Raw genomic sequence first — 17,125 nt, 5'->3', positions numbered from 1 at the left:
GGAGAGCTCGACTTCTACTCGATGCTACTTTATCCCGGAATGGGTCATGTGAACATCTTCTAAAACAAGGCTTTGATGATTAAAATTTAATGGATGTGGAATTTTTAAAAAAACTTTCTTTTCGAAATTACCTTTGCCTTGCCACACCTGACCAACGTCCCCATGAAGGCAATATTGCTCCGTGAGGTCAGATCGCCGTTGGTGGCCGCGGGCTGAGGTGTCGTCAGTTTAGAACAAGGGGTTGTCTCTCCAGTCAGACTGGACTCATCGATTGAAAGATCCACCGCCTTTGGGAATGAAAATGGTAAAAGTTTTATGTTGAAAATTGTTACTACATATAATTGAGAAAATAAAATATTAAAAAAAATGTCAAAGTTTAATGCTCCATCGCATTGCCCTATGAACTTACGAAATTGTTAGAAGCACCCCCCAAAACAGCCAGGAGCAACAGTGCCCCCTGATCTCTCCCTTAAGGATCACTTTTCTTTAAACCCTTACCTTTCGTCTCAGAATCAGTTCTGGGTATTGATTCCAAGGGAGAAGAGTGGTAAAGGCTACGCAATGGGAGCTAAGTGACTTGCTCAGGGTCATCCAGTTAGGCAGTATCTGAAGCCAGATGTGACCCAAGACCTTCTGTTTCTAGGCCTGGCTCTCAATCCACTGAGCCACCCAGCTACCTCCTTAAAGATCACATTAAATGTCAGTAGGTGGCTATGGTGCAACATTAGCCAAGAATATTCCAAGGGGGAAAAAAAGAGCATTTGTTTATAACAAAATTCATATGGGAAACTTATGTTGTTAGGCCTTTTTTCTCTAATTCTACAAATGTGGCCTCTGGGTACCTTGATTATTAATTAATGAAATTTACACTGAGTTATATATATATAAAGAAGGTATTCATGTTTTTCAATATTGAATGACTAAACAACAAGCGAGTTCTTCAATTTCTGTTAAATTCATTTAAGAGTTGACTTGACATAGGTCTTGCTTATGATTTGATAAGAGTAACACTCATATATTTTATATATGCTATCCTTTCTTACTGTGGTACTTTTCTCAATTTCCCCTGATTTTTGTTGGTGGCATGCAGAAAGGCTTTATTTCTGTGAGTTTATTAAGTTAAACTAAAATAAGTGATCTCAATTTTTTTAAAGAAATGAGGGATTAATCAAAAGTACATCTCCCTCAACTGGAGTTAACAATGGCAAAAGACTATATTACAGAGATTAAACTGCTGTACAGTTGAAACAATCAAGGAGAGGAGCCAAGGATGGAAGTTTGAGCTTCCTCCATTGGTCAACAATCATCATTCTAACCAACCAGTGGGCTCCTCCTTGCTAGAGGCCATCCTGCCCAGGTGCCCAGATAACCACTTGCCAGCTCTGTTACAGAAAGGGCTCCTACCACAGTGCTGGACCTGTTGACCAACTCCTGAGTTTTCACGGTTCGAGGTAAAACATCAGGTTGACCCTGCTTTACTTTGACTTAAAACTGTCAAGTGTAGGTAGCAGCAACAGAAGCTAAGGTTGTATACAAAGACCCATGAGGGAAAGGCACAAGATATTTTCAAGGGTTTGCTTACTGGGATTTTTCTGAAGAAATAAGTTAAGTGCATTTGTTTTATGTTAATTCTTTATAGAGCAAAAAAGTGTAAAGAAAAACTAAAATACAAATCCAACAAGATGGAAGTTGTTCCACAAATATTCTGTGCAACAAGACAAAGTTGTTTAACGTTATTTTTTCTTCCCTCATTGTCCAAATCATCTGAGGCACAGGTCTGGCTATCCCACTGCCCATTCCAACACATTAATGGTTAACGACAAGATAAAATGCCAGCCCCAAAGACCACAATTTAAAGTCCTCTCTAACCTGGCTTCAGCATCCCTTCCCAGCCTTAAGCTATTATACATCCCTTCTCACACTCTACATTCGAGCTAAATCTGGATGTTTCTCTTATGGTGCCCTGTACTTTGGGGCACTCACAAAGCAGTCTCTCTGGCCTAAAATGCACTCCTTCCTCATCAATGCCTATTGAAATTCTTCTCTTCCTGCAGCTCAGATAATGACTTGTAGGAAGCTTGAAATGAAAGGCCTCTCCCTCTTCAATTTTTCCGAGCATGTACATGTAACTTGGTATCATTTTCATTTGTCTGCGTATATTTTCATCTCCAGCAGACTATGTACTCCTTAAGGAAGACGACTGTCATTTTTCAGCTTGTATCCTCAATGCCCAACAGAGTGCTTTGCATACAGTAGCTGCTTCGTACATGTGTTGAATTGGATATTTTGGATATGCACATATTTGTCTATTTATATCTATGAAATAAATGCATATGTCTTCTTTAAATGCCTAATGCCCTTTTTTCTAAGCTGTTACAAACACAGAGTCTATGAAGAGATCTAGAATATTTGTGAGATGGGTAAACTGCATGGGCTATCATATACTTTTATCTTTAAATGACAGAACATAAATGTTTGTAGAGGAAATCCACAACCCCAAAATGAATTGCATACTTTAAAAGGAAATGAGAAAGATGTTTTTGGTTAGTCCTGGGCAAGAAACAACATGTTCCTTTGCTTTCAATTTATCAGGACAGTAGTAACTTCTCAAGAGTAAGAAGAACCTGGGTTAAAAGTTGGGCCATCTTCAGCAGTGATTCTGAAACACTTTCCCTCATTATCCATGAAAGGAGAAAAAGGAGCTCCAGGACCTTTGCCTTTTCTTACTTATAGTTATTTTACATATCTAAGGCAAACATGAGACATGACCTGGAAAGCTCTGACCAAAGATCTGAACAAAAATCTAAATGAGTCCAAGCAGTCGATATTACGTGACTTATCAAATGGGCTTTGAGAGATCTTAATACAAGCACATGTGGGTTTGTTGTGCATAATGATGCTTGTTCCCAGAAGAGCATGTGTGAGTGTGTGTTTAATGAGACTGAGGTGGGGGGGGGGGTCAGGAGTTAGGAATAACATGACCCCAAAAACGAAAAGAGAAAATGGGTCATTGAAGCATTTCGTCAAATGCCCAGGAGAAAATTGCCACTCAGGGCCATCGGGACAAGCCAGTAGAGCATCACATGTACCAGGTTTTTGGTGGCAGCTCTACTCTGCTTTCAGGTTGGTTGGATTTTCCCATAAAATACTTTTTTCCTGTGTTACTTTGGGATGTTCTCTTTTCTCAAAGTTCATGAAATTCAAAACAAAGCGATTTCTAAAAACCCAACCGAAGAAGCACATGCATGTTTTTATACTTAGAAAATGTTCATGGCACGGATTGAATAAAAGTGAAAACTACACCCTCTGATTAGCAAAAGGTGTGAGGAATGCTGGAGAACAGAAGGACTTGACACGGGTAGGTTTGGTGGCTCAGCCAAGCCCTGTCTGTTCAGTTCAGGCTCGGCAAGGGTCAGTTTTGTTAACGAGAGGCAGGCTACTGATGAAGCATTACCAACAGAAGGCAGGTAGCAGAAGTGAGCAAAAGGGGTGGCAAAATGCTGTTGGGAGCAAAAGAGAGAACAATAAATAAGAAATGAAGAGGTGGAGAAGAAAATAGGTGAGAGCAGAAGATGGGGTTCTCAGACTCAGTAACCTTTAAAAGAAGGCCACAAAGACCAATTAGGTTCCAGTATGGACCAAAATCCTTTACCCAGAAAACAGAGGGCACATTTCAGCTTAGAGAATTGGCAAATAATATGCACCCTTCTACCTAGAAAGATAGTCTTTTAAAAATATATATTTTTAACCCATACCTTCTCTTTTAGAAGCAACATTAAGTATCGCTTTTAAGGGAGAAGAGTAGTAAGATCTAAGTTAAGTGACTTGCCCAAGGTCACCTTGCAAGGAAGTGTCTGAGCCCCCCCCCCCCATGTTTTGAACCCAGGACTTCCTGCCTCCAGTCCTGTTCCTCGACAGAGCCACCTGGTTGCCCTGGTTCTGCATTTTTTTGGTTTTTTAAAACCCTTACCTTGGGGGCAGCTGGGTGGCTCAGTGAATTCAGAGCCAGGCCTAGAGATGGGAGGTCCTGGGTTCAAATCCGGCTTCAGACACTTCCTAGCTGTGTGACCCTGGGCAAGTCACTTGACCCCCCTTGCCTAACCCTTACCACGCTTCTGCCTTGGAGCCAATACACAGTATTGACTCCAAGATGGAAGGTAACAGTTTAAAACAAACAAACAAATAAATAATAATGGAATCCTTACCTTCTGTCTTAGAATCTACACTGTGTATTAGTTCCAAGGCAGAAGAGCACTAAGGGCTAGGAAATGGGGGTTAAGTGACTTATTTGGGGGTAACACAGCTAGGAAATGCAGAGATTACATGGAAATGATTTGCATTCTCTGGAAAATCCATACAAGAACTAGTATCTCTCTGAGTTAAATGCACTAATTCAGTTCAAAATGCTTTAAAAGGGTTGAAAGGCTGGTATCTCATTAATAAACCTTTCAGTGATTACTAAAAATACAAATTTCTGAAAATGAAAAGGTACAAGTTTATAATAACAGTTTTTCTCCCAAGTTGAAACAAGTCAATTAAGAAACCAATATCCCAGGTAGGTTGAGGGGACCTGAGTATATGTCCTGCCTTATTAAGCATCATTTTGTGAGATTAGAACTCAAAGTTACATGCCACTTCAGCTTTATTCAATCCAATAAAACAAATCAATATAGCCTTCTAATATTTCTTGCTCTATTTACCAGGTTGTATACAACCAATACACATGACAGAGTCTTTGCAGCTTGTTTTATAAGCCTTTTCTCTCATTATTTCATATTTGTTCCAAATCCTTCTTTAGTAGAAATTGAAGAGCAATTTAAAGGTCTCCTCCAAAGCTTCATCAGGACATGGAGGTGATCCTAAGGCCTTCTCACACTGTGCCACCAGCAGAAGCTCTGAGAGCTCTTGCCAAGATCAAAAGGCTTTGAGGACTGGTCCAATAATAATAAACTGCGTCTCTTGGCCAAGACCAGACTGGCTATCTAAGAAGACTCCGATTTTCAGGGATACCAGAGATGGATGAATATTTTCAGTAAGAACAATCCCTGAAGATCATTTTAGAAAGTCTTAGAAGGGAGTACACACACACACATCAATGAAATAATGGATTTTTGAAATACTGAAGCACAAAAAAATATTTTAAAGACTTGCAAAAAGGATATGCATTCTTGGATACCATTAGACTTCTATAATTTAAAATAAACTGACACAAATTTTTAAAATGGTAATAGGAATTAAAAAGTAAAGCAAATTACTGAATTTATTGATTTGCTTTTTTGAAATTGGCTAATCTAACAATGGGGTTGCTAGATGGAACAATGGATAAAACGCTGAGTCTGGAATAGAAAGACTCGGTTTTAAATCTAGCCTTAGACATATATTAGCTGTGTGACCCTGGGCAAGTCACTTCCTTGTTTGTCTCAGTTTCCTAATCTGGAAAATGGAGATAATAACACCATGTCCCTCCCAGGGTTAATTATGAGGATCAAATGAAATAATAATGATTAAGTGCCAAGTGCTCAGGAGAGTGACTGGAAAATAGTGAGTGCCATGCAACTGTTAATTATTATGATTATGATTATGATTATGATTATTAACATATTTCTCTCAAGTGAAATTTTGTAAGAAACCAAGAAATGACTGACACTTCAAAATCACATATGGTTAAATGCTGCAGAACAATTTAATAGATAACTATGAAAGAAAATTGCTATTATGAAACAGTGATAGCTTTTTGATTCCTTTATTTGGTTTAAAACTAACCTTTCCCCATCCCCACTGAAAAAGTCAGTTAAAGAATTATCCTATTCAAATTCTATTGTAATTTTCTGTTTTCAGGCTATCAATAGGCTGTCATTCTCTCAACCTTCATACAGGGAATTAGAATTTTTTAGGCAGCAATAATTAGTTCATGTAGTTAGCATTTTGTAAATGTACAAATACTGTTCTCAGAAGGGCTCTGGAAGCTTCGCCAGACTGCCAGAGGGAGACACGACACAAAAACATTTAAAAGTCCCCTCTTGCTTTCTGAAATGCAACCATGAAGGTAATTTAACATGCAAACCCAGGGCACACACATGCATACATGGATATGCACACCCCGTGTATATTACACATGTGCACACATACATGCATGCACCGGGCTCAAATGTTGCATTTTGGACATCAAGATGGGGCTCTAATCCTTTCTTGTGACATGGACACGCACACACGTGCATGCCTGCTGCATGTGTGTGGGCGTCAATGCATGCACATATAGACACACACTGAGACACATGCTCTCACACGCCTACATGTAATGGAGTACACGGGACACACACACACATCTGATTTTCTGACGTCGTTGGTGACGGCCGCGAGTAGCTCGCCTGACCCGACGGCTCACGGCCCGAGCTCTGGGGCTCCCCCACGGCCTCCCCTTCCCCGGCTACCAGGATGGACGCTTCCATGCAATTCAGGGCACCCGGAGGAGCGCCAACATCTCTGCTTTCCGTGAACCCGAGCCTGATCTAGAACCTGGATCTAGAACCTGGAACTAGCCAGACAAAAGCAACAGTGACTCCCATTCTGCCTGCTCTCCCCGCCTTCCCTCGAGGCCTCAGCCCTTTCCTCTGGAGCTCCTCTCCCAGGACTGGCCGCCCATTCCCTTCTGCAGTTCCACAATAACCGTCCGTCCGTGTCTCCTCTTCTTGGGCACTCCTAGACACGAGCTTCCTGAGGGCGAAGGCGGTCTTGGCTTCCCTCTGTGTCCCTGACCCTCATCCCAGCGCCAGGCCAGAGGAAGTGCTTCCGGGGGGCCTCCTTTCTCCTTTCCCTCTTTCGGTCATCCGTTGGGAGGATGCATAGCAAAGAGATCTAGGGAGCCGCGGCAGAAAGCCCAAAGTCGCTCCTTCTGCTCCAAAGGCAGACTCCTAGCTCCTCTCTCTGACGCCCCCCAAAGCCTGGCCCAAGAAGGGCTTCTCTTAGTGAAGCAGAAGGAAAAAAAATGGATGCACAAGAAAAATCAGCCTCCTTATGGGACTGTGGTCCGGGATGGCCCAACAGCAATCCCTTCCAGAGCTGCACAACGCCCGGAGACGATGCTGTTTTTGGTAAGGAGCACCCAGAGAAAAGGCTCCTCCGGGAGGAGCATCCTCGAACGAACGCTGGCTTCATCTACTTCTTTATTGCAGCAACTCTAAAAGTTCTTGACTTCCTCCCGAGTCTCATGGGAAGGCGGCCCTTCCATGAGTAAAAGGATTCTGGTCCACATAAGATCAGGCTAGTGAGAGACAAGACTGCTATTCGTCCCCTCAGAGAATCCTTTTCAAAAACTTGCTCATTCGCTCTAATGAATAAAGTTCTGATCATTGGCAGACATTTTTACATACCTATAATAAGTCCGTGAATATAATTCTGCTTTATCCCACTTTGAATGGCTTCTTTAATCTCTCCAGTTGTTAATGTATACCCTGCCCCCCCTCCCCCCCAGTCATTCTTTGTTTCCTATAGACTTGGGCGTACACAAGTTATCTTCCTGATATAAGCTTCATGAGGACAGGGGCCAGTTTTTTTTTTTTTTTAAACCCTTACCTTCCATCTTAGAATTAATACCAAGTATCAGTTCCAAGGCAGAAGAGTGGTAAGGGTAGGGCCTAGGGTCACACTGCTAGCAGGAAATGTCTGAGGCTAGATTTGAACCCAGGAACTTCCGTCTCTAAGCCTGGCTCTCAATCCACTGAGCCACCTACCTACACCAAATCACTGCTAATCCAACTCAAATTCTTTCACAAACAAACCAATTTTGTCTCCTGAATTCTAGTCTAAGGATTGGTAAAAAATACATTGCAAGACATAACTTTAAACTCTGTCATTTACCAAAGGTTCTCATAATTACAGATAGTAAAGAATTTTTATGGTTCATTAAAATATCTTTATTTTGCATGAAGAGATGTGTTCTGAAAGCTACTGGAGTCCTGCTAAAACATCTTTAAAGAAAGAAACTGGTTCTTTCCCAAGAATTCATATCTTTCCATGTCAATTATATCCCCATAAAATCTTTATTAAGAACTCAAAATAATACTGAAAATTTATATTAAGCCAAAAACATAACCATAAAATTCTGAAGCTGCACCTCTCAAACTTTTACATCTCAAGACCACTTTGCATTCTTGAGAACCTCCCCCTTCAAAAAAGGCTTTTGTTTCTATAGATTATATCTATTGATATTTACTGTATTCGAACTTAAAATATCTTTGGGTTGTTAAGAAAATGGTCTTGCCTTGAGGGCTCTCTTGAAAAGGTCTCAGGGACTTGAAAGGCTCCAGACTTTGAGAACTAGACTTGTGCTTATTAACAAAGCTTCAACAATTTCCTGCCATAACATGATGTCACTTTTGCTTGTCAAATCTGCTCCATTTTAGTCTTATGTCTGGGATTTTAAGGGCTCATAGTAGATTTCAGGTTTAGTCCTGTTAAGTAGTAATGCCTGGATTTGTGCAATAGAAAAATATATTTAGCTACTTGTGGATCCTCTGAAATTGGGCAATATAGGCAAATGGTTGAGGTCTACTAAAACTTATAAAGAAGTTCACCTTGTAATTATCATTTTCCACTAACATGAAGCTGATAGTGAAAAGCAAATTTCCAGTAAAATGAAGTAGATGGGCAAATTCACCAGTTTTGATCTCTGAAATGGCAATGTAGACTTATCCAGCACAACACAAAATCTTAGAACTGCAAGGGAAAAGCCTGGAGGCCAACCACCCCAAACCATCCCGAAGTGAAATTCCCTTCTACCACAAATTCAACAAGTTGCCATCCAGCCTCTGTTCAAAGTCCTCCACCAAGAGAGGGGACCTACTCCAAGCTGAGGGAGAGCTTTAGAATGATGAGGTGCCCAGCACCCCTTCCCTCCACTGCTGCTGGCTCCATCCTAGGGCCCAAAGAGATCGCAGCTATTCCCTCTTGCCATTCCTGACCGTCGTCAGCCCCTGCCCCGTTTCCTCTCACAGACGCTCAGAAAGCCCTTCCCCTGGACTCTCCCGCAGCTGACCTGTCATTTACCCAATAGGGCCCCAGAACTGACCCCCTGCTCCGAAGGCTGCCAATGCAGGCTAATGCACCCTTTCCTAACAGAACTAGAGTATGATCCGTTCCCTGCCCTCCGTGTCACACCGCTGACTCACTGAGTTTGGAACACACAGATGCTGCCTCTTCTTTTGGAACAAGCGCTGTTTCGTCCTGCCGCCCCCCCAATCCTTCAAAGTTGGGGAGCTGTGGTTCCGGGTTAAGATGGCGGCAGAGTAAAAAGCAGCTCTTAACCTCTCCTGACCGAAACACACAAAACTCCTCAAGGGGACATAAAAACAAATCCAGACGAACAGAGGAACCCCACAACAGGGCACAGCATGGAAGGTACGTGGAATCAAGACATTTCCAGGCTATAAAGGGCTCTCGCTAAATCGCGGGCTGAGCAACCACCCCACCCCCACCCCCTCCACACACAAAATCTATAGCTCTGAAGCCAGCTAAAAAGAAATTGAGCAAGTTTGGGGCACCCATCGAGTCATTGGCAGCTCCGGGGCCTGTTCCTGAGAGCAGCAAGATTTAGGACCCCAATAAACCAGAGAGCGCAAGCGAAATCTGAGCGCGAGGGCAGAGAGTGGACGCCCAGCGCAGAGCGCACAGGCACTGGCAGAGGCGTGGGTGGAGGCAGACACAGCCAGGAACTAAAGCTCTGAAAACCTGAGTGGGGAACCAGTACAGACGGGTATACGACTGTGGAAGCAGCGCCCTGAGACTTGTAAAGAAACCTCCGGCAGAGGATCAAGCAAGGGGGTCCACTAGGGGGCTTGACCTTGGAAAAAACCAGAACTCAGACCTCAGGAACCAATAGATCGCTGACAGACACTGAGCGCGAGGATAAACCTGAGAAGCTGCTGGGCTAATGATGGCTACCCAACCTCAGGAAACTCAGAAGAAAAAGAATAACAACAAGAAAAAGAAGCCTTTAACACTCGACAACTTTTACACAGAGAAAATCCAGACAACCAAGCAAATAGAGGAGGAGAACAAACAAGCATCCAGACCCTCCTCAAATAAGGAAAACTCCTCACAAGCTATGGAAGAGTTCAAAACTGAGATTTTGAGGAAAATGGAAGAGATCTGGCAAGAAAATAACTGTTTAAAAGGTAAAATCTTGCAATTGAACACCAGAAATGACCAGATTGAAAAGGAATTCCAGAAGATTATGGCCGAAAACCAAAAGATTATAGCCGAAAATCAATCCCTAAAGGCTAGAATCGAGCAACTGGAAGCTAATGATCTCTCAAGACAACAAGAACAAATAAAACAAAGTCAAAAGACTGAAAAAATAGAAGGAAACATGAAATATCTCAATGAGAGAGTGACAGACCAAGAAAACCGGTCTAGAAGAGACAATTTGAGAATAATTGGTGTTCCAGAAAAACCAGAAATTAATAGAAACCTGGACTCCGTACTAAAAGAAATTATTCAGCAAAATTGCCCTGAAGTCCTACAACAAGAGGGCAATATAGACATCGAAAGGATTCATAGAACACCCACTACATTCGACCCAGAGAAGAAATCGGTTAGAAATATTATTGCCAAATTCAAAAGCTTTCAAGCAAAAGAAAAAATCTTACAAGAAGCCAGAAAGAGACAATTCAAATATCAAGGAGCACCAATCAGGATCACACAGGATCTGGCAGCCTCAACACTAAAAGAACGTAAGGCTTGGAATACGATATTCAAAGTTGGGGAGCTGTTTCCTTTGAAGCCTGGTGCACCTGACATTTATCTCCTTCGCACCCTCCATTCGGCCCATGTCCGGCCTCTCTTTTGGGGGCTGCCCTGCCCAGCTGGCCCTGCGGGCTGGGACGTGGGCCCCCTGCCCAAGAGAAGAGACGCGAGAGGCCCCGCTTCCTTCCACGTTTCCCCCAACACGCGCTTGTCCCCGGCCCTTTCTGCTCTCCTGGGCCCAGAATGGGTTTCCCTTACAAGGAGACAAAGCTGTCCCTGAGACACGACCGGCCTCGCCATAGAAGGCATCCAAGTCCCGGCCCCCAAGAATTGGGCCACTCGGGCTCAGGGATGCCCTGACCGTCAGAGCGGGGGAGGCGGCGTCCCCAGAGAGCCAGCTAAGCTCGGCGGCGTGCGGGCTGCGGGGCCTCGCTGTGAGGGGCCTCGCCTCGCAGGGGCAGGGAATCGACTTCCTGTTGGCTGCTCAAGGCCTGGGGAGGGCCTCATTTTATACCTGGGCCCAACTCTTAGCCAGGCAATCCTTTATCAGGATCACTATTAAAAGATTAACCTGAGGGCAGCTCCTGGCTCAGTGGATTGAGTCAGACCTAGAGACAGAAGCCCTGGTCAAATCTGGCCTCAGACTTCTTTGCTGGGTGACCCTGGGCAAGTCACTAGCCTAACCACCACTGCCTTGCCCTGACCGCTCTTCTGCCTTGGACCAGCCGCAGTACTGATTCTAATACGGAAAATGAGGCTTTAAAGGGGGGCCCTGCAGGGAGGCCGAGGCCCAGCTGATAGGACACCCCCAGGGACTGCTCAGACCTCACCTCACCAGGGTCCGGCCCAGCCCTGCACAGGAGGACGGCCTACAGGACCTGAGGAAACACCGTCCATCCGTCCTCGTGGCCAAGTCCCGGTTCCCGGCTCTGTGTCATCTTCAAGTGGGAATGGAGCTTGGCAATGACGGCTTCATCTTTCTTTCCCCCCAGAGCTTAGCAAAGCACCCCACACACATGATGGGCTTCATAAATGCTCAATGAATTTTCTTTTATTTTTTCTCCAATTATTTCATCTCTCTTCTACCTCCCCTCCACTTAGGAAAAAACCACCCCAAAATAGAAAACAAACCCAAGATTTCTAGTCGAACAAAACCAGCCCGCCCCACGCTGGCTGCCCCCGCAGCTGCCTGAGGCCAGGAGCCGGGCCAGAGCTTCCTCGTGTGAGTGTTCCCCACCACGTCCTCACCACACAGTCTAGAACCCTCCAGGCCGGGCGTCCTGGCCCAGGGCTGTGGGGACTCTTTTCCATTTATCAGAAGAGAAAAAGATTTGCCAGCCCAGCCCCTACCCCGTCCTGTGGCTTCTCTGAAGCCAGGAAGTCCGAGGCTCAGACACTCGACCAGCCTACTGGACAAGGAAGGGTCCCGGGAGAAGCAGGAGCCAGACTCTGGCCACACAGGGTCGGCTCTGCCTTCAGGCAGGAAGGGCTAGGCCAAAATCCTGCCTCGGGCACTTGGAAGATGGGGACTCATGCGTGTGACCCTGGGAATGTCGCCTCACCGCAGGCTGCCTCAGTTTCCTCATCTGTAAAATGAGGATAATAAGAGCATCCACCTCCCAGGGTTCTTGTGAGGGCAAAAGAGACAACTTTATAGAAAGTGTTTTGCAAACCTTCAAGGGTTATGTAGATGCTAGCCATTACTGTTACTGTTATCTAGACTCTATGGTGTTTTCAGCAAAATTACACTATTTGAGGACTAGGATAAGATCCCTTAGCAACAATGACAGTAAAAAGGACAATGATCCAATAGGCATGAAAACTTTGCAAAGGGACACTACAAAAAAGAAAGGGCTAAGACATTGGGCAGATCTTAGGGAGCAGCTATTATAATTATGTAAAAAAGAAAAGAAATAGAAATGTTCTCAACAACAATTCCCCATTAACCCAATCTCAATGTTTAAAAAAGAATTTAAAAACAGAACCCAAATCACCCCATTTGTAGAGTGTCCTCTATTTTGACCCTCACGGACTTTATTCTGTTTCTGCTTAATGTTTTAACATAGACACAACTCTGTTTTCTCAAAAAAAAAAAAAAAAAAAAAAAGATGACAAGAATCAATTAGCATTCCAGTTTCCAATGAGCTACTGGCACAAGATGTGAAGTACTATGTTTACAAAGAAAGCTCAGGTTTTATGGGGATAAAATGGGAGACAAGGAGGACAAAGAGAAGTATTGGACTTTCTGAATCATCTCAAAGGCCCACATTTAAGTTTAAAATAGAAAAATTAAGATTCAAGGCATTCTTCCCAAAGTCTTGGTGTGGTTTTCAGTTTCTGGAAGGCAATCTCTAGTATTGTAGGCAGAGTCTGGTCTTGGAGTCAGGAAGCCCCCAAACCATTCTGGCTATGGATTTGAGACTATCACATGAGCCCTGCCACCTCTCAGTCCTCCAGGCAACTCTCCAAGACCTTAAGTTACAGAGAGGTTGCAATCGGCACTGAAGGATAAACTTTCAAACCATGAGTATCTCATGATGCTTGAATCCAAGATTCAACCTCTTCCCTCTCAAAAAAAAACAAACCTAACAATCAAAACATATTCCAAATATAACATAATTTTTAGTTATTTAACTCAATTATTACAAATAAATTTGCATTTTGTTATATTGTCTTTTTATGTGGGACATCTTCACTTCAGCAAGAAGAAGGGAGTAAGAAGCCAGAAAGAAAAAGGCTTATATGAATGGGGCAAGGAAGAAAGAAAAAAAACAATATTAATTTTAAAAAGGATTGGCAAAAGGAAGAAATAAATCAAACTTGGCATTGTTAGATGGCTCATTATTTAGAACCATCAGTTTTAAGCAAAAGTGTGACCAACATGGCTCAGTCCATGAATTCACTTGGAGAAAGACCCCCATGCTTGCTCACTTGCTGTTTGTTTGTTTTTGTTTGTTTTTTTAAACCCTCACCTTCCGACTTGGAATCAATACTATGTGTTGGTTTCAAGGCAGAAGAGTGGTAAGGACTAGGCAATGGGGGTTAAGTGACTTGCCCAGGGTTGCCCAGTGAGGAAGTATCTGAGGCCATATTTGAACCCAAGATTTTCTGTCTCTGAGCCAAATTTAAACCCAGGACTTTCCGGGCCTAGCTCTCAATCCACTGAGCCACCCAGCTGCCCCCTCACTTGCTTATTTGTTGCAGGACTCAACTTATTGCCTATTTAAAGTTGAAAAGGTCTCTCCCAGACAATCCCTGTCCATCTGCATATTTTCTATGAAGTTCTATGGAAATTGAAATTTAAATTTAAATTATCACAACTCCCCATTATTTATTAAGTTATTTATAAACTTTATTTATTAACTTATTAAGCTGACATTCCTAAGCTGGAAATCTGGCATTCCCACTTCAAAGCAAACATTTTTAACTCCAGAGCTCTTACTTCCTTCCTGTTTGGGTTCTATAACACTAGCCTTTTCCCCTTTCTACTGAAGGTTGTCATACATACCTCAAATAAGCGAAGGTCAGCAGGGACTCTGTCTCCCACAGATAAACAAACTGTATCCCCTGGAACCAGGTCTCGTGCAAGTGTATGTTCCAACCTCCCTTCTCGAACACTATAATTAAAAAGACAATTAGCCAGAAGTGAAAGGGCACTGCTCTTTTAAAAAGAAATTTCAGCAAGTTGCAGCAAAAAACACTATGACCAAAACACTTAGAAAAAGACAAAAAACACTTAGAAATAAGAGTAAGGACACCTTCCTGCTACTGATTATAAAAATTGCTCATATGATGGGAATCATTTTAAGAAATGGACCATCTAAAATGTGAAACTAAAAATGGAGAATTAGGGACACTTTAAGTCTTCTGGAGTAAAAACTACACTGAGACAATACCACTATTTTAAGACTGTAAGACTCTCTAAATTAAGCTAAAACATCTAAGTTCAATATCAAGTGTTTGACTGCAAAAAGCCCCATTTCTGAATAGCAAATATAACATTTTTTCCCAGGTAGAATCTCTATCATCTATATTATTAGATAAACCCAGGTCCACAATGTTTAATTCTAAAGAGTAATTCTCAGATGGGCAGCTCAGTGGTTCAGCAGATAGAGAGCCAGGTCTGGACATGGGAGGTCCAGGGTTCAAATCTGATCTCAGACACTTCCTACCTGTTTGACCCTGAGTCAAACCCCTGTTGCCTTGCTCTCACCTCTCTTCTGCCTTAGAATCACTATTGATTCTAAGACAGCAGGTAAGGGTTTAAAAAATAAAAGAGTATCTCTCAACCTCCATTTTAAAAGGGAAGGAACATTCACATCAGAAACAAAAATCATACCAGTGACATTCTGGTGGTACAAGTTTACTCAGTTCTTCAAGTGATTTTTCAGAACGATACTCCTATTAAAATGAGAAATACAAATCAAAGGATGAAAGAACAATCATCTTAACACAAATTCTTTGAGCCTTGCTTTCCTTATGCGAAAAATCCTATTTCACAGAGATGTTTGTTGCAGGGGCTAAAGAATGCAATGTACACACAAACTACAAAAATGGTCAAATACAATATAAATGTAAAGTAGTAGCATACATATAATGTAAAAAACCTCCTAAGTAATCAGTAAAGGTTGATTGGAAAGTTTACCATTTAGCTGGAAATCTCTCTCAATTCCACATACTCCTTTCACTGAGGGCATATGTTTCCCCAAAGAAGCTCATAAATTATAGTAAATTCCAGTAAATTTTAACAACTTTAATGTCATTCAACTTGACCAAAACTGTGAAGATGAGTATTTGATGTGAGTTCCTAAATTTAAATTATGTGAGACAGTAAGACACTAATTAGTAAGAAATTCAGGCATTTTAAATTGTTAAGAATCATCACAATGGAGACTCAATTCAAATAATCTTCAGGGTAGGGTTCAATGGAGAGGGAAGGCAGAAATAAAGGGCAGGCATACCATCATTATTACAAGGATCTGAAGACAGTAAAAATTTAACTTTCTTCACAAGGTCATAAAGAAAGAACACAAGTCCATTCAATGAGAACATTGTTCTTTCCTAGTCTCTCATATAACCAAACTGAGGGAAAGGAGGAACCTCAGACCTGGCTCATAGGGACGAGAGCTTCTTTTCCCTTCTGTGTTTAAGAGAGTAAAAACCATGTTTTCTACAACTTTCTACATCTTTCATGAATCTGCTGTGTGCTCTAGCGTCCATGCCACCCCTCCATGACCTTAATGTGTCACAGTCCCCACAGGGACACTTCATGCTTCATGGGCTGATACAGTAAGTTGGGCAGAGAATTAGTCTACCATAAGAATTGGCTGGTTCCAGCTTGATTATTTCCTTTAGGACAAAAGTGCGAGCCATGTGGAAAGATAACCTGGAGAGAACTAAACCATCTTGGGCTTAAATGAGATCAATAACTTGATGTAAGCAAGCCCCAGATTTCCTAAAACCGAGTTGTTGCACCCTTACCCCAACATCAGGCTAGCAGCCCCAAATAACCTAGTCACTAGATCATTAAGTAGAAATGAGAACAGACACCATGCAGTCGTTCTCCAAAAACAAGAGAGCACAACAAGAGTTCATGTTGTGGGGAAAAGAGGAACAAGCAAAACGCTGCAACATTTGATGGACTATAGAGTCCCCCATGGGGGCACCTAACAACAGACCTTCATACTACCTGAAGAAGAAACACAATTGAGTGAATTAGGAGGTTACAGGTCTGATGGCTGTCCTGACACCTACATCTTCTTGGTGGATGAGACCCTTTGAGGTTGGTCTAATTCCTCACTGCTACCCTACAATTTTGTCTACATGGACTTCTTTTTGCACCTGTAAAAGGCTGCAGTCACGTTTCCTTGTCTCCTGTCCTTGGCCAAGGAAGGTTCTATTCCCAGGAGTATAGCAAACTGCAGGCACACTAGGTGTGTGTATGTGTATACACACACACAAATGAAGGGGCAATGCTGAGAACTTGTTAGTCCACAAGTGCTTCTAGGAATAGGCACCATCCGTGCAAAGGACAGAGATGGGAATGTCTGTTCTATGCAAAGAGGGCCGAGTGCACTTGGGCTAGACCAAGGGTGTCAAACAGAAAAGGGGCCACCAAACCATAATAGAAGTATCCCTGCGGGTCACATGTTGCCTTAGGAAACCACATATTAACATTATTGTTGTAACATTTCCCAGCTACAGTTTAATCTGGTTCGGGCCCAGTATTATAAATCTGGAAAGGCAGGTGAGGGCCAATTTGGAAAGACCTTTATAAGCTGGAGAAGAGTTTACATTTGATCATTGAGACAACTAGTGTTTATGGAGTAAAGGAGTGTTGTGGTAAGACTTTTGCTGTAGAAAAACCACTTTGGTGACCACT

The 17,125-nt window shown here is 42.6% G+C and overlaps 1 protein-coding gene across 1 annotated transcript in view; it reads right to left on the bottom strand.

Annotated features, from left to right (window-relative positions):
* The window catches only part of ATP2C1 (ATPase secretory pathway Ca2+ transporting 1), a 137,190-nt gene that overhangs the window by 43,610 nt on the left and 76,455 nt on the right, over positions 1-17,125 (bottom strand). The window contains exons 6-8 of the mRNA XM_044678804.1: positions 15,083-15,144; positions 14,252-14,360; positions 132-287 (exon numbers count right to left, since the gene is read on the bottom strand). Of these exons, the coding sequence (XP_044534739.1) occupies positions 132-287; positions 14,252-14,360; positions 15,083-15,144 (327 nt within the window). The remainder of the gene's footprint in view (positions 1-131; positions 288-14,251; positions 14,361-15,082; positions 15,145-17,125) is intronic.

Source organism: Gracilinanus agilis, chromosome 5, assembly GCF_016433145.1.
Source record: "Gracilinanus agilis isolate LMUSP501 chromosome 5, AgileGrace, whole genome shotgun sequence".
Lineage (NCBI taxonomy): Eukaryota > Metazoa > Chordata > Mammalia > Didelphimorphia > Didelphidae > Gracilinanus > Gracilinanus agilis.
This window is presented reverse-complemented; position numbering and strand designations above follow the sequence as displayed.